This window comes from Jaculus jaculus, chromosome 1 (assembly GCF_020740685.1).
Source record: "Jaculus jaculus isolate mJacJac1 chromosome 1, mJacJac1.mat.Y.cur, whole genome shotgun sequence".
Lineage (NCBI taxonomy): Eukaryota > Metazoa > Chordata > Mammalia > Rodentia > Dipodidae > Jaculus > Jaculus jaculus.
In genome coordinates, this window is record NC_059102.1 from 87,355,978 (window position 1) to 87,374,512 (window position 18,535).

An 18,535-nucleotide genomic window follows, 5' to 3' on the forward strand; every position below is an offset into this window, starting at 1 on the left:
ATGGCCACCACCAAACTAAAGTAAAGCATACAATCTTGACGAGAAGACTCACTAAGACCTCCACAGGCATAAGTGTGCTGTCACCAAAAGAAGCAGGAATGCCTAGTCACACACACACACACACACACACACACACACACACACACGCATGCACGCACACACACACACACACCAGCAAATACCTAGTTTATTAAGCAAAAACAAAACAAAATCCCACTCTGGTCCAAGATTATACAGCCCTATTTTATCACAGGCATTTCACCAATTAAACTCTGAAGCATTATGTAAAATGGCATACGATATAGAATAAGATCTCTTATAAAAGTTCACATCAACCTGTTTCCAATTTGATTTGCAATTAAGATGAAGTAGCCAATGGGGAAGGGGAGTCATTCTTCAGTGGTAAAGCCATGGTAAATTGCCTGTACCCCAGCAAATAATGCCTGCCCATCCTCATGCAAGCAACCCTAATTAACTTCAGTGCATCTCTCTCTCCCTCCCTCTCTCTCTCTCTCTCTCTCTCTCTCTCTCTCTCTCTCTCTCTCTCACACACACACACACACACACACACACACACACACACGAGTAGGAAGGGGACTATTTGGGAAGAAGGGGTTTATCAAGAGTAGGAGGGCTAGAGAGATGGCTCAGTGGTTAAGGTGATTGCCTGCAAAGCCAAAGGACCCAGGTTCGATTCCCCAGAACCCATGTAAGTCAAATGCACAAGGTGGTACATGCATGTGGAGTTTGTTTACAGCAGCTAGAGGTCCTGGCATGCCCATTCTCTCTCTCTCATAAATAAATGAAAATTTTTAAAAAAAAATTAAAAAGGGTAGGAGGGCAACCCAGGCATGGGGGAGCATGCCTTTAATCCCAGCACTTGGGAGGCAGAGGTAGGTGGATCGCTGTGAGTTCATGGCCACCCTGAGACTATATAGTGAATTCCAGGTCAGCCTGAACTATAGCAAGACTCTACCTCAAAAAAAAAAAAAAATTGTCAAAAAGAAAATAAAAGGTAAAAAAATTGAGCAGTCCAAAAGTAGATCAATACAAAAGTTATAGGAATAAACACATGAGCACATACAAAACCTATATGAGAGAGTTACATTTTCAACCACAAGGGTTTCTTTGTGTCCCTTATTCAACATTTCTTCCTGAAAGGACAGGGCCGTTAGCTTATGCATGGTTTCCTCCATCTTCCTCGTCTGAAGCTATAATATCAGGAACTTCATCCGTCTTGGACATCAGGTCTATGGCAGTGAGATCAACCATCTGTAAAAGAAGAATCCTGGCTGTGAAAGCAAGCACTGGATTGCTTCTCTGCCTTCGGAAGTGAAGTCCTGCACATGAGTGATTTGGTTTTGATGTTTGCATTCTTATTCCTGCAATCCACCCCATTATAAAAAACTTTTTCTTTCTTTTTTCTGTTTTTCTTTTCTTTTCTTTTTTTTTTTTTTTTTTTTGGTTTTTCAAGGTAAGGTCTCACTCTAGCTCTGGCTGACCTGGAGTTCACTATGTAGTCTCAGGGTGGCCTTAAACTCATGGCGATCCTCCTACCTCTGCCTCTTGATGTATGGACCCTTTTTTTTCTTTGAACTTGCTGTAATCCTCTTGCCTTGAAACTTTTATAGCTTGAAACTTTTCTTTAAGATGAAACTAGTGATATAATCTCTAATATTAAAGGCAATTATAATGTAAGATATAGAGCTGGAGAGACGGCTTAGCAGTTAAGGTCCTTGCCTGTGAAGCCTAAGGACCCAGGTTCGATTCCCTAGTACCCATGTAAACCAGATGCACATGGTGGCACATGCGACTGGAGTTTGTTAGCAACCCTGGTGTTAGAGGCCCATTCACTCTATCTCTCTCCCTCTTTTTCTCTCTCTATCTCAAATAAATAAATACACATAAAAATATTTTTAAATTATAATGCAAGATATAAAGCACTTCTGATTATTATTTTTCTCTTTAAATGATTATGAACTTTTTGTAAGTCTCACTTCCAAATAAATATAAGCTCTTTTGGAACCTGTCTAGGAATCAAGATAGTAAATGATCTTTTTATTTATTTTGGCTTTTCAAGGTAAGGTCTCGCTATAGCTCAGCCTGGCCTGGAATTCACTATGTAGTCTCAGTGTGGCCTCAAACTCACAGCAAACCTCCTAGGTCATACCTCTGCTGAGACTAAAGCATGTTCCATCACGTCCAGCTTTATTTATTTATTTATTTGTCGGAAAAAGAGAAAGCGGCAGAGAGAGAGAGAGAGAGAGAGAGAGAGGGAGAGAGAGGGCACTACAGGGCCTCTAGCCACTGTAAACAAACTCCAGATGTATGTGCCACTTTGTGCATCTGGTTTATGTGGGTATTAGGTAATTGAACCTGGGTCCTTAGGCTTCACAGGCAAGTGCCTTAACCACTAAGCTATCTCTCTATCCCCTAAAAATATTTTAAAAGTTTTATTTATTAGCTGGGCATGGCAGTTCATGTCTTTAATCCCAGCACTCAGGAAGCAGAGGTAGGAGGATCACTGTGCATTTGAAGCCACCCTGAGAGTACATAGTGAATTCCAGGTCAGCCTGGGGTAGAGCAAGACCCTATCTCAATGCCCCCCCCCCAAATTATTTATTTACAAGGAGAAAGAAAGACAGAGAGAGAAAGAATATGGGCATACGAGGATTCTTACCACCGAATATGAACTCTAGATGTATGTGCCACTTTGTGTGGGTACTTGGGAATTGAACCCAGGCAGACAGATTTTGCAAGCAAGCACCTTTTAACTGCTGAACCATCACCATAGACCCCCAAAATTGTCTTATAATACTAAGATATAGCACTCAGGAGGCAGAGGTCAGATGATAGTGAGTTTGCGGTCAAACTGGGCTACAAAGAGAGACCCTGTCTCAGACAAACAAAAACTTGAAATAGTCATTGCAAGGTACTAGGAGTGTAACTCATGGGTGGAGTGTGTGCTTAGCAATCAGGAGATTCTGGGTTCCACACTCAGCAATTCCCTTCCTCCACCCCCCCCAATAAAGGAAAGGAAAAGAAAGAGGAGGAGAAGAGGAGGAACAGTAATATATATTACTAAAGGTTGGAATCTTGACAGTAAAGAGAAAAAAATGGCCATCTGCTTAACAAGCAAATCAACCAACAACAACAAAATCAATCTCTCTCTCTCTCCCTCTCTCTCTCTCTCATGAAAAGAAACGCAAATGGACTGAGGAGATAGCTCAGTTAGAAAAGTGATTACCTAGCATTCCTGAAGTCCTGAGTTCAATCCTCTGTACCACAGAAAACCTGGCGTGATGGTGTACATAATTAATCTAGCACTCAGAAGGTAGAAGCAGGAGTCTCAGAAGTTCAAGCTCAAGGTCATCCTCAACTACTGAACAAGTTGGAGGCCAAACTGAAATACAGCAGACTATCTAAAAAAAAAATGCTGAGGGCTGGAGTGATGGCTCAGTGGTTAAGATGCTTGCCTACAAAGCATAACAACCCAGGTTTGATTCCCTAATACTCATGTGAAGCCAGATGCATAGTGGCTCATGCATCTGGAGTTTGTTTGCAATGGATGGAGGCCTTGGCACACCCATTTGCTCTCTTTCTCTCCCCCCCCCCACCTTGCAAATACATACATAAAAATATATTTTTAAAAATGTTGGGCGCAGTGGTGTTACACAGTTAATCCAAGCACTTGGAAGACTGATGTAGGAGGATTCCTATGAGTTTTAGATCAGCCTGGGCTAGCGTGAAACTTTGCCTCAAAAACAAAAGAAGGTAGCTGGAGAGATAGCTTAGCAGTTAAGGCACTTGCCTATGAATCCTAAGGACCTATGTTCAATCTTTCTTCATAACCCATGTAAGCCAGACACACAAAAGTGACTTGCAAAGTTGCATATGTGCACTAGGTGGCACAAGCATCTGGAGATGAATTGCAGTGGCTAAGGAATTCTCTCTTACTCTTGCTCTCTCTTAAAAAAAGAAAAGTAAAAGAGAAAGAAGGGGAGCTAGAGAGATTGCTCAGTGATTAAGGTACTTTCCTACAAAGCCTAAGGACCCAAGTTCAGTTACCCAATACCCACATAATGCCAGATATGCAAGGTGGTACATGAGTCTAGAGTTCACTTGCAGTGTCTGGAGGTCCTGGAGCACCCACTTTCTCTCTCTAAATAAACAGATAAATAAAAACATTTCAAAAAAGAAAAAGAGGGCTTCCAGTTAAGATGGTGGCATAGGAACCAGATAATCGTGTTCACTATCCTTTATTTAATATAGTACTGGAAGTCTTAGCCATAGCAATAAGGCAAGAGACACACATAAAAAGGATACAAATTGGAAAGGAAGAGATCAAGTTATCATTCTTTACAGATGGTATGATTCTATACATAAAAGACCCTAAAGACTCTACCAGCAAACTGTTAGAGCTGATAAACACCTATAGCCATGTAGCAGGAAACAAAATAAACACACAGAAATCAGTAGCCTTCCTATATGTTAACAACAAACACATAGAGGATGAAATCAGAGAATCACTCCCATTCACAATTGCATCAAAAAACAAATAAATAAAGTACCTTGGAATAAGCCTAATTAATGGGGGTAGAAAGACCTAAGTGAGGTCAAAGGAAGAGACTGAGTAAAGAAAAGGTGGAGGGAGGGCTAAATAAAATCTAAGAGAATATAAAAAAGTCATATGGAAACCTACTTTTTTAGACAATGGAACACTCAGAAGCCATAGATTATTACTAGAAAATGTTCAGTGCTAGGGATGGGATACCTTCTAGTGAGCTGTTGGCCAGGGAGGTCACTGATACCTCCATAACATTACAAGCCATTGCTGAGGCCCTTGGTTTCCCACCAGGAATAGATGGTAAGACCCTATTTCTGAAGACTCTGCATACTTGGGCTGCAAGACCACTGAGAAATCCTGCTGGAACTGAGCTGATAACCTCCTCCATGTAGACCAGCTGACAGAAAGCTGGAAAAAGCCATGCTACATGCAGTTCAAGAGAGAGAGAGAAATCACCACTGAAGATACTCAACAGTGAACATTGCAAGCCTTAAGTTTGGCTAACCGGGCCAAAGGAGCCAATGGGTGTAATAGTGGCATGTCTATTATGGGGGAAAACAACTGCCCTCTAATTGGACTGGAGGCCTGCTCTATGGGAGGGAATACATCCCTGATACTGAAAACCTACAAGGTTAGTCATGAGCCCTAGGGGTGTAATGTCTGCTGGTGTCTGGCTGAATGTATATACTATGCTCACCAAACTGCCCAGCAAGGACTTCTCTTAATGTTCATCCCATATGTTAATGATACTCTCACTTTTGGTTAGAGAATCTTCTCTTATCAGATGGCAGTGACCTTGGGATGACTCAGAAGGCACCATGGTGCTGAGAAGTGACAGAGGAGTACTCAGCACTGAAATATCTCTATGACATCTTTCAAGGCTCAGGGTCCGTTGCCAAAGAGATGGAGGAAAGAATGTAAGGGCCAAAGGAAAGTTAGAACTCCTGACAATGTTATCTTCCAGACACAAAATGGCCTCACAGGTAACCCAGGCCCAGAAAGCCAAGCGCCACATGTTCTCTCTTATATGTGGATCCTAGCTACAGATGATTGGGCTTCTGCGTGAGAATGAAAATACTTAGTAGCAGAGGCCAGTAAGTTAAAAAGGAGACATAAAGGGTAGAGAAAGGAAGGGAGGAGGATACTTAATAGGTTGATATTGTATATATGTAATTACAATGATTGTAATGGGGAGGTAATACGATGGAGAATAGAATTTCAAATGGGAAAGTGTGGGGGTGGGGAGGGAGGGAATTACCATGGAATATATTTTATAATCATGGAAAATGTTAATAAAAATTTAAAAAAAGAAACCACTAAAATCAAGCAATAGCTTGAGAAAATAGTGATAAACCAGAAACTTAATAAATGTCTATATGCACAGCTTAAAAAAAAATGGCCTCACAGTGCCTGACACTACCTACACAAGACCATCGTAATAGGAGGAAAAGATGATGCCATCAAAATAAAATAGATCCTGATTGAGAGGGGGAGGAGATATGATGGAGAATGGTGGTTCAAAGGGGAAAGTGAGACAAGGGAATTACCATGGGTTATTGTCTACAATTATGGAAGTTGCCAATAAAAATAAATTAGTCTAAAGAAAAAGAAAAGAAAGGAGGGCCAGCCATGGTGGTGTATGCCTTTAATCCTAGCACTCTGGGGGCAGAGGTAGGAGAATTACCATGACTTCAAGACCAGTCTGGGACTACAGAGTTAGCAGGTCAGCCTAGGCTAGAGTAAGACCCCACCTCGAAAAAACAACAACAAATAAACAAAAAAACAAAAGAGGTGCCTGGTGTGGTAATGCACACCTTTAATCCCAGCACTAGGGAGGCAGAGGTAAGAGGATCATCATGAGTTTGTGGCCGCCCAGAGACTACAGAGTGAATTCCAGGTCAGCCTGAGCTAGACTTAGACCTTCCCTCAAAAAAACAAAAAGAGAGAGAGAGAGAGAGAGACATAAAAGACAGGCTATCAGGCAGAAGTGAAGACAGGAGTTAGAGAGTTACTGTTTTACCTCTGTAACATAGATGGGTAGAGACTCTTTGCTTGGAAGGTATTCTGCAAATAAATATGTGGGCTACATTTTGAATATATTTAATGCCACTGAATTAGACACTTAAAAAATGGCTTAAATGAGCCAGGTGTGGTGATTCAAATCTGTAATCCCAGCACTTGGGAAATAGAAGCAGAGAGATCAGGAGTTCAAGAGCAACCTCAACTACATAGTAGGTTCAAGGCCCATTTGGCCTATGTGAAACCTTGTTTGGAAGAAAAAAAAAAAAGCCAGGCGTGATGATGCAGGCATGTTAGCAAAACCATATCTCGGAATGGTAAATTTGCTCCTTGGCACAGTTTATCATCACAAAATGTGAAGAAAAGGAAAAGATTCTTCCTTTGAACATCAGGCCCTTTTTCTGCCTTTTGTGCTCCTCATCATACTTTTCCCTAAGAACTCTGGAGCTAAGAGGAGCATATGGTATGAAGTACACCTTTCCCTATTTTATTTCTAAGACAAAAGAATTGTATTCTAGCTCCTCATGAATGTTCCTTTGGCAAAATTTTATCCAACCTGACATCCACAAAAGCCAGCTGCAATTTTGCTCCTATCAGAGGGCTAGGATGCTGGAATGGAAAAATATATGCCTTTTGGCATTACTGAGACATTGGGCAAAGTCACTACTCCACCGCGGAGTCCTTTTTAACCTAATTTTCTTCATTTCTCCAATGAAGAAAGTAGCCAATTGATGAGTGAACCACAAGTGAGGATTAAAAGTGGGAGCTGTTTAGTAGCTAGTTGTCATCATAGACCAGGAAACTGTTGGACTAACATAGATTTCTTTGCAGCACGTTGGAGCTTCCAAATTCTACCCCCTATAAATATCACACACACAAAAAAAGTTCCTGGTCTGGAGAGATGGCTTAGCAGTTAAGGTACCTGCCTGTGAAGCCTAAGAACTCATATTCTAATCTCCAGGTCCCATGTAAGCCCGACACACAGTGATGTAAGTGTGAAATGTGATACATGTGCACAAGGGGCACACACATCTGGAGTTCATTTGCAGTGCTGAAAGCCCCACTGTGAAGCTGTACACTGTGAAAGCAACAAGGGAGGTAGGGAAGCGAAGAGGTAGCCCTAGACTGTCAGGTGTGCACAGTGAGTTTTACAACTTGGTGATGTTCTTTGACCATCTTCACAGAGTTTATAGAAGTATGGCCCAAAAGAATCACTTCACAAAATTATATAATAAATCTGTTCATTGACGTGAACACGGACAGTTACAGACTACCAGGGCAGAAATGTAAAAGCGTGACTTGTTGAGAATGCCTATGTGGATGGAGGCTGGATAACACTGAGGTGGCTGGCCCAGACTGCTGCAAGGACAGGAAGCCTGCAACACGGTTCTTTTCAGGAAAATGATCCTGCTGTTCACCATGCAACCTCTAGGGGGCACCTTTCGGCTCATAGGCATCCTAGAGTCACCTATTACAACCCATTGCCAGAAGATGGCAGTAAACGTTGAGCATGTACTGTTTCTTAGTAAAGTCTCATGAAGGCCTACTAGAGATGGGCCCAGGGCCTGGATATGTGAGGCAACTACAGGAATGAAAACATCATCTGTGGGGATTTCACTTGCCGGTAAAGTGTGTGCACAGTCCTGAAAAATGACACAAGGTCCTGAAAACTGATTTGGTTTGAAATAAAGTATAACTAATGAAGTGAAAAAAATCATAAAATTTTAATTTGTTTATATAAAAGTTACTTGGATGGATAAGGCTAAACAAAGATCACGTAAGAAGTAAGAGTCAAGGACAACACCTAACACGTGAACATTGACTTGGTTAAGGTTTGGTTTTAACAGCAACCTCGCCATCCATAAAGGTCACTTATGCAGCTTGAGCATGTGCTGGCAAGCCAAGGACCAGCAGCATCTTAGTTCTGCTCCTTCCTTTACTTTTACTGAATGATTTGGAACCGCTTAGTGGCTGACGCACGTCCCCTGCGCAAGGGCAGCGTGCTCGGTACACCAAAACAATGTTTTGCTCTTCCTATTAAGGCTCAGTCAGTGGTTAGCAGTCTTAGGCTAGGGTTTGTTAACAAAGATCACAAAGAATTAATAGTTCTTATTATCTATTGTACAACTAGTCAATGTCAATTTTTGTGTATCTGACTCATTTGAGGTGGGTTTTGTTTTGTTATTATTGTTGTTTGTTTTCAAGGAAGGGTCTCACTCTAGCCCAGGCTGGCCTTGAACTCACAGCTATACTCTTACTCCAACCTTCCCAGTGCTGGGACTAACAGTGTGTACCACCATGCCATGATCTTTTTTTACTTTGCTTTTTTTTTTTTTTTTTTTTTTTTGGTTTGAGGTGTTTTTAAATTTTTCATTAATAATTTGTTTATCTGGGGCTGGAGAGATGACTTAGCAGTTAAGGGCTTGCCTGCAAAACCTAAGGACCCAGCACTTGGGAAGCAGAGGTAGGAGGATTGCTGTGAGTCCAAGGTCACCCTGAGACTACACAGTAAATGCCAGGTCAGCCTGGGCCAGTGAGACCCTACCTCAAAAAAAAAAAAAAAAAATTCTATTTGCATTCAACAAGTCATCTTTATTTGAAGCACCTAGGAATGTGCTTTAACAATGCAGACACTGGTTCTACTTCCAGACCTATCCAGGGGGTGGAACGCAGGAATGTGCATATCAACATCTCTAACTAACTAGAGTGCATATTACTTATAAGAAAATACATGTATATTTATATAAACATATATTTACATATAAATGTAGATGTAAATATCTATGCCAGACCTCATACAGCTACATATTTGCTATCCTGCCATGGTTAGATATTGTTAGGCTTTGTCAGGTTTTTCCCTCAAAAGAACTGGCCTCTTCAGAATAAAAATTTTATTAAATGAAATTTTCTGTCAGCTTATGCAACAAGGAAGTAGAAAGATTTATGAACACCATACATCTTACAACATGATGACCAGTGAATGAAAAGCATGTTTGTACAAATTTGGGGCAAGAACACAAGCAGACAAAAATCACAAGTAATGTGTATAGCTCATGACAAAAAGCAAGGGTAGCTGGGCATGGTGGTGCATGCTTTCAATCCCAAGCACTCGGGAGGTAGAGGTAGGGGATCACTGTGAGTTCAAGGACCCCTGCCTGAGACTACATAGTAAATTCCAGGTCAGCCTGAACTAGAGTGAGACTCTACCTCGAGGAAAAAGAAAAGAAAAAAGCAGAGGCTGGTGGAATTTTTCTAAGAGTGCTCTGTGTTGTATTTTGTCTTCTATTGCTCAGAAAAAAAAAACTTAACAGAGACTGGTCTCCTTCTCATAAACAATTCAGTTAGCACTGAAACTCTGTAATGGAGAACTACACAAGTGTGCATTCAGAATAAGCAGCCAGCATTGTGGGACCTGGCTGTGCACATCAGCAGTTCGTCGTTTCTTCCTTCTCATCTTGGAGTCTCAGGATGCTGCCCAGGCTGCTGTCCAATTCCTGGACGCCAATGACCCTCCCACCTCATCTTTGAGTAGTCACACCACTGCTCCCAGTCTCACATTAGGTTTTTTGTCTGTTTTTTTTTTCCCCTGGGGGTTGTGGGAGGGTCTCACTCTAACCCAGGCTGACCTCGAACTCACAACAATCCTCCTACCTCTGCCTCCCGAGTGCTGAGATTAAAGGTGTGCACCACCATACCTAGCCTCACACTGGTTTGTTTGTTTGTTTTTTAATTTTTATTTATTTATGTATTTGAGAGCAACAGAGAGAGAGAGAAAGAGGCAGAGAGAGAGAGAGAATGGGCACGCCAGGGCCTCCAGCCACTACAAAGGAACTCCAGATGTGTACGCCCCCTTGTGCATCTGGCTAACGTGGATCCTGGGGAATCGAGCCTTGAACCGGGGTCCTTAGGCTACACAGGCAAGCGCTTAACCACTAAGCCATTTCTCCAGCCCCACGCTGTTTTTTAATTGGCTTGAAATCTGGTATTGAACACTCCATCTGTAACATTAGTCTTCCAATGCTGTTACCCTGCTGAGTTCCCCAATAGGCTAATTGGAATTTGTGTATGATGTTGATACTGTCACGTAGACCAAGCTGCTCAATGAAGGCAACACACAAGGCATACGAAAATGGCATAAATATGCTCTATTCTACTGTGAATTTTATTGAACTCAAAGGTGGCACTTGTTGATCATGAATAAACAAAACAACAAGCATATAACCAATGATATAGCAAGCTGAGACTATACAGGAGCAGACACCAGTTTAAACCACAGCCCACAGGACATACTTTTATTTCATACAGACAGACATTAACAACAGTAAGTGCACTTGAACCTTTTGTGAGTTCTGGCTAGGATCTAACAAGCCTAACTAACAGGGTCAACAGAGCGTGTCTGCTACGCCAGCAACTTCATATCCTTAATTCAGCTAGGAATGACTGTAGAGAGTACTTTCTCCTAACCGGCAGCTTTTCTAATTCAGAGTCATCAAGCAGGTCAAGTTCAGGTGCACTGGTGACAAGGACACATTAAAAAGTTTTGAGCTCATACTGCTGGGCCCGCTGGCTGGGCTTGTTCAACTCTGTAGGTTGCTCCTGAGCATTCTGAGAATCAGTAGGCTGAGGATAAAAAGGACCTACCAGCCAGTTGAGAGGTGTGTTGTTAACAAGATAATCCATGACTTCATCTAAGGATTCTTTCATTTTCTGCAGCTGCCCCTTGCTGGAAGTGAGGAGGCCATCAGAAACTTCCTTAAAGGAGGCAGCATTGCGGAACACTGCACAGATGTCACCTGCCATTACCCCCAAGTGGTTGGCCTGATCTTGAATGTTCTGTGGTAGCCCTTGGACGTTGGACAGGAGGGTCTGGCACGTGGTCTGGAGCTGCTGAGTCAGGTTGCAGGCAATAGCCAGAGTATGTGACTCGATGTGCTAAAAATAAAACAAACTCAAGAATCAGAAGTGGATCCAACAGTGCAATGTATCATGTAATTCAGTCACAATAAGCTCGTTCTTGTCTGGGTATCTGCCATATACATGGGTACTCTTTTTTGACTTTTAGTGACAGAGGGAAGATGCAGAGCCTTATGCTACTAGTCAAGTGCTCTGCCAATGAGCTAAACCTTTCAACCCAATTCTTTCTTTTTGAGACAAGGTCTCATGTAACCAAGGCTGGCCTCAGACTCACTATGGAGCCAAGGATGACCTTGAACTTCTGATCCTCATGCCTTCATCTCTGTGCTGTGATTGTAGGCATGAACCAGTACACTAGGCTTTATGGGATGCTAGTTTCATAGCTTCATGCATAATAGGTAAGAATTCCACATCCCCAGCTCCTTTTCCTTCTCCTCCTCCTCCTCCTTCTTCTTCTTCTTTTCCGAGGTTGGGTCTCACTCTAGCTCAGGCTGACTTGGAATTCACTATGTAATCTCAGGGTGGCCTCGAACTCATGGTGATCCTCCTACCTCTGCCTCCTAAATGCTGGGATTGAACCCATTTTTATGGCTAGGGACATGGCTCAGCAATTAAAGGTGCTTGAGAATCTTCTCTTTCAGATGGCAGTGACCTTGGGATGACTTAGAAGGTATCATAGTGCTGGAAAGTGACTGGAATACTGAGTAACATCTCAATCACACCTTCCAAGGCTCAGGGTCTAATGTAAAAGAGGTGGCGGAAAGAATGTAAGAGCCAAAGGAAGGGTAGGACTCCTTACAACGTTCTCCCTCCAGACATAAAATGGCCTGGATATCCATGACCTACACAAGACCATCATAAGAAGAGGAAAAGATCATGACATCAAAATAAAAGAGAGACTAATGGAAATGGGGAGGGGATATGATGGCGAATGGAATTCCAAAGGGGAAAGTTGGGGGGGGAGATGGTATTAACATGGGATATTTTTTATAATCATGGAAAATAATAATAAAAATTGAGAGGAAAAAAATAAATAAATAAAGTAAAATTTAAAATTTAAAAAAAAAAAAAGAAAGAAAGCCGGGCATAGTGGCACACGCCTTTAATCCCAGCACTTGGGATGCAGAGGTAGGAGGATCGCCATGAGTTCGAGGCCAGCCTGAGACTACATAGTGAATACCAGGTCAGCCTGAGCCAGAGTAAGACCCTACAGCAAAAATCCCCCCCCCCCAAAAAAAAAGAATCCAGGGTATAGTAGAAGAATTTCACTTCAAAGGCACAGTAGGTGTTTTCAACAAAATCATAGAAGAAATCTTCTCCCAAATTGGGAAAGAGGTGCCAATGCAGATACAGGAAGCCTTTAGAACCCCAGCCAGACAAAACCTGGAAAGAACCTCTCCTCGCATTATTATAATTAAACTACCAAACATACAAAGAAAAAATATTGAAAGCAGTTAGAGAGAAAAATCAAGTTACCGACAAAGGCAAGTCCATCAGGATCACAGCAGCTTACTCAACACAAACTTTAAAAGTCAGAAGGGCTTGGAGTGATGTATTCCAAATTCTTAAAAATAACAACTGTCAACCAAGGTTACTTTATCCTGCAAAGTTATCCATTCAAATAGACAGAGAAATAAGGACATTCCATGACAAAAGCAGGCTAAAGGAGTAGTTGAAGATAAAAAAGACGCACTCTCTAGAGCTGCAATATGCTGCTTATTCTGTCTTCCACATTTGCCCCTCTCGCTCTTTCATTAGCTGAGGTCCCGTCACTTCTCAGCTGTGCACTCCTGTCTTCCAGAAGCCATCTGACTCACCTTTCCCACTCCAAGGCTGCCTTAGGAAGCTTTCTACACATTCTCACAGAATCTGGATTTATCCTGTCCGAAAGCACTAGGCCAGCACTCCCTATTAGTCTGTACCTATTTTGAGGGTAGGCCTCGGTTTCTCACTTAGGGTAACATGCATCCTTGGAGATTGTTAGATATAGTCACCTTTTTTTGAGTTTTGTTTTTATTCCATGTAACAATCTATATGCACAATATTAAGCTTTTTGTTCTTTTCCTTTTTTTTTTTCTTGGGGGAGGGGTCAAGGTAGGGTCTCACTCTAGTTCAGGCTGACCTAGAACTCACTATATAGTCTCAGGGTGGCTTCAAACTCAGTGATCCTCATACCTCTGCCTCCTGAATGGTGGACTTAAAGGCATGCACTGCCATGCCAGGCTCCAATATTAACCCTTTTGTGTGTGTGGGGGGGGGGTTAAGGAAGGGTTTCACTCTAGTCCAGGCTGACCTGGAATTCACTATGTAGTCTGTCAGGGTGGCCTCGAACTCACAGTGATCCTCCTACCTCTGCCTCCTGAGTGCTGGGTTTAAAGGCATGCTCCACCATGCCCAGATCCAATAGTAAGATTTAAACAGAAATATATGCTCTCTTTTTGAGGGGTAGGGCAGTATTGGGATTTGAACCTAGGACCTTGCACATGCTAGGTAAGCACTCTAGTACTATGCTACCTTCCCAGCCCTCTTTTTACTTTTTATTTTGAATGGGGTCTTTCTAAGTTGCCCAGACTGACCTTGAACTTATCTTCCTGCCTCAGCATCTCAAGTAGCTGGGATTACAGGCTTGTGTCATAGAGGACTCATGGAGAAGCTGAAAAGTCTGACAAGAACTGCTTCAGAATCCGTCGTGAATGACTATCCATATCTTACCTCCACACAGTGGGATTCATCGGTATCATTGTGGCCAATGCTTTTCTTCCACTCCACCCACGAAACATAGAGCTTATCCTGAGCGTTCTGGATTTTCTGGTTGGCACTATGCACATTCTTTCTGGCAAACTCAATCTACAACAGAATGAAGCAGAACAGGATACATCACTCACTCATGCTAGTCTGTCTGCAGCTCTATGATGTAATACAGGTAACAAAACCAAGAATCTCTTTGAGTTTATTGAGATCTACTATACTTTATTTACAAATATATATAAGAGAATGTAGCAGTACCTACTAAATTACTGATTCCAAATATACCCTCTGTTTATCACAGGTAAAACAACTGAAATTGAATTGGTCATTATGTGAGGGATAAGTTCAAATTTAAAAAGAAGTTGGCTGGGCACGGTGGCACACAACTTTAATCCCAGGACTCGGGAGGCAGAGGTAGAGGATCACTGTGGGTTCCAGGTCAGTCTGGAACTACAGAGTTAGTTCCAAGTCAGCTTGGGCTAATGCAAGACCCTAACAAAAGAAAGAAAGAAAGAGAAAGAGAGAAGGAAGGAAGGAAGGAAGGAAGGGACAGAAGGAAGAGAGAAAGGGGAATGGGGAGGGGGAGGGGAGGCGGAAAGGGGAAGGAAAGGAGAAGCGAAGGGAAGAAGAAAGAAAGGACAGAAAGGAGAAAAAGGAGGAGGAGGGATGTCAGTGGCAGCACACTTATAATTCATACACTGCATCAGTAGAAGCAGGAAGATTGCTACAAGTGTGAAGGCAGCTGGTCTACAAATCAAATTCCAGGCCAGCACCCGTTAGAGCAGCAAATGAGGGGCAGGAATTGGGAAATTAAACCTTCCTCTTCCTTCTTACTATTCACCTGTTAATCTGGTTCCTCTTCCAAGAAATGGTTTTCAATACAGTGCATGATGTTCGCTAACTTGGCAATTTTCATGTGGGGGGTGATGGGAACAGGGACACATGTATACGTTCGTGTGTGCCAGTGTGTGTGCACATTTTAGGCATTTACCCTAAAAGCTTCAAACCTCAGCTCAGAGATTATTTGGTCAACCATGTTTATAGCTACTCAGTTCATAATAGCTAAGAGCTGGAATCAACCCAGATGCCCATCCTTAGATGAATGGATAACTAAGATGTTGTACATCTACACAAGGCTAGAGGTTGACGTTGCATTCTTTCCTCAATCACTTTCTTTGGCTCTGTTGTTTTTGAAAGATAGTCTCTCACTGAACCTGAAGTTACCAATTCAGCAGACTAGTTATCCAGCAAGCCCCAGAGACTCTCCCATGTCTACTTTCCCAGCCTGGGATTATAGCCATGGGCCACCATGCCTGACATTCACTTGGATGCTGGGTATTTAAACTCAGGTCCTTACGTTTAGACAGCAAGCACTTTGTGACCAAGGCAGCTCCATAATTTGACAATTTAATGCTACACAATAATCTATTGTCATGTATTAACTAGTCCTCTATAGTTGATGTGCAATGTTATAGCCTGTTGCAACTATAAGTTGATATATACATATCTATAAGCTAGGAGGCAGGGTCCCACTCTAGTTCTAGCTGACCTGGAACTCACTATGAAGTCCAGGCTAACCTTGAACTCATGGCAAACCTCCTATTTCAGCCTCTCAAGTGCTGTGATTAAAGGAATGAGCCACCAGCTAGGACAAATTTCTAAAAGTAAAACTGCTCAAACCATAGGTAAACTTATAAGTTTTCTAGGACAGTCTTTTGTTTGTTTGTTTTTTGAGGTAAGGTCTCACTTTAGTCCAGGCTGTCCTGTAACTCTCTCTGTAGTCCCAGGCTGGCCTTGAACTCTCAGCAATCCTCCCACCTCTGCCTCCTGAGTGCTGGGATTAAAGGCATGCGCCACCAGGCCTGGCTAGAAGTCTTTTTTTTTTTTTTTTTTAATTTTTGTGTTTATTTTTATTTATTTGAGAGCAACATACAGAGAAAAGGCAGATAGAATGGGCGTGCCAGGGCTGGCCACTGCAAATGAACTACAGACGCATGCACCTCCTTGGGCATCTGGCTAACGTGGGTCCTGGGGAATCGAGCCTTGAACCGGGGTCCTCAGGCTTCACAGGCAAGCGCTTAACTGCTAAGCCATCTCTCCAGCCCCTAGAAGTCTTTTTTTAAAAATATATTTGTATTATTTATTATTATTAAAATGAACTCCAGATGCATGTGCCACTTTGTATATCTGACTTCATTTGTGTACTAGGGAATCAAACTCAGGCTGTCAGGCTTTGCAAGTAAGCACCTTTAACCACTGAGAAATCTCTCCCTCCCTACAGTAGTCTTTTAAAAAGTTTTTGGTGTGTGTACATATGTGTTCATGTGAGTACAGGCATGCACATGCCATGGTATGCATGTGTAGGTCAGAGGACAACTTCACGTGTCAGTCCTCACCTCATTTGCCACGGGGTCTCTTGTTCACTGCTGCATACACCAGGCTAGGAGCACTGGGATTACAGATGCCCGAGCTACTGCATCTGGTTTTATGTGGGCTCTGGGATGCAAACTTACCCAGCCTTAGGTGAATTCTGGGAGTTGCAACTCAGGGCTTCACACTTGTGAAGCAAGCCATTTCCCAGCCCTCCCACCCCCCACCCAGCGCCTTTTTTTAGAAACAGGGTCTCACTCTACAGTCCCGGCTGTCCTTAAGTACACTGCAATCTTCCTACCTCAGCCTTGAGTTCGATAACCTTTTGGGCTGGGCATGGGGGCACACACCTTTAATCTCAGCACTTGGGAGGCAGAGATAAGATATGAGTTCAAGACTACATAGTGAATTCCAGGTCAGCTTGTGCTACAGCAAGACCCTACCTCAAAAAACAAACAACAATAACAACAACAAAAAGAATAATATTTTGGATGGGTTGAGTCCTCTAACAAAAGCACAAACATGCTGCTTGTCTACATCAATGCCAATAGCATCAAATTTTCCTTGTATGAAAAGAAGTATTCAACATCTCAAAAAAAATTACGAACACTTTGTCTTCTCAGCTACTTTTCCTTCATTTTCTATGCATTGCCTATATGCTTTACCCATTTTCCATTGGATTGCTCATCAGGTAAAATTGAAACTCCTGAATTTCATTATTATATTTATTTTATCCCTCAAGATAAATGAACTTCAGATACCTTAAATGAAGTTTGACTCACCAGGTGAACAGTGGAGTGGAGATGAGAGATGGTCTCTTGGCTTTTTTGCTTGGCATCTTTAACCCTGCTGAGGGCCTGCTGGTAGGCACGGGAACGGAGCTTGGTAGACAGGGATCCCAGTCTAATATAATAACTTGGCTTCTGAACCATATCAAATCCTTCAACTTTTTTTGCTTCTTTTTCTGAAAACAAGGAACAGAAGCTTTCTATATGAACAATATTACTTTAAGAAGGAACAATAAAATCAAGCCAAGAGTGGTAGCACACACCTGTAACCTCTGCACTTGGGAGGTAGGAGGCAAGGCCAGCCTGGGCTGTATGAGACTCTGGCTTAAAAAAATAAAAAGGGTGCCGGGCATGGTGGCGCACACCTTTAAGCTCAGCACTTGGGAAGCAGAGGTAGGAGGATCACCGTGAGCTTAAGGCCACCATGAGACTACATAGTGAATTCCAGGTCAGCCTCGGCTAGAGCAAAAAACAAAATAAATAAAAATAAATAACTAACTAAAAAGGAGAGCCGGGCATGGTGGCACACACCTTTAATCCCAGCACTCGGGAGGCAGATACAGAAGATCACTGTGAGTTTGAGGCTACCTTGAGACTACAGAGTGAATTCCAGGTCAGCCTGGGCTAGGGCGAGACCATACCACAACAAAACAAAACAAAATAAAAATTTAAAAAAAAAAAAAAGATGAAAGAAAGAAAGAAAAAGAAAACTAAAAGGAAAAGCTGTGTCAATCATATTTGTGGTTGCTTGGGGGAAGAAATGGGGATTGACTGCACACAAGCAAGAGGGATCTTTTAGGGTGACAAAAATGTTATAGAGCTGGATTGAGTAGGTGATTTTTGTTTTTACATATACAGTCTACCTCAGCCCAGCATGGTGGTATACACTTGGAATACAGCACTCGGGAGTACAGACAGGAAGATCAGGAATTCAAGGCCACCCCTCAGCTACACAGTAAGTTCAAAGCCAGCCTATGCTTCATGAGACTGTCTCAAAACCAATAAAGTCTATCTCAGTGAATCTGTATTAGAAAGATTAGTTTAAAGCCAAACATGGTAGGGCATGCCTGTAATCTCAAGTCCTTGGGAGGTAGAGACAGGAGGATCAGAGTTCAAGATCATCTTCAGC

At 42.3% G+C, this 18,535-nt stretch overlaps 1 protein-coding gene across 3 annotated transcripts in view; it reads right to left on the reverse strand.

Moving 5' to 3' along the window:
* Positions 1–1,035: 1,035 nt before the first annotated feature.
* Positions 1,036–18,535, reverse strand: part of Plin2 (perilipin 2) — a 29,774-nt gene continuing 12,274 nt past the window's right edge. For 2 of the 3 annotated variants that reach the window (XM_045141638.1, XM_045141639.1), the window contains exons 6-8: positions 17,401–17,582; positions 14,213–14,347; positions 10,709–11,518 (exon numbers count right to left, since the gene is read on the reverse strand). In XM_045141638.1, the coding sequence (XP_044997573.1) occupies positions 11,117–11,518; positions 14,213–14,347; positions 17,401–17,582 (719 nt within the window). In that variant the 3' untranslated portion in view covers positions 10,709–11,116. Of the gene's footprint in view, positions 1,273–10,708; positions 11,519–14,212; positions 14,348–17,400; positions 17,583–18,535 lie in introns of those variants that run through there. The other variant, XM_045141640.1, reaches the window with a different exon arrangement.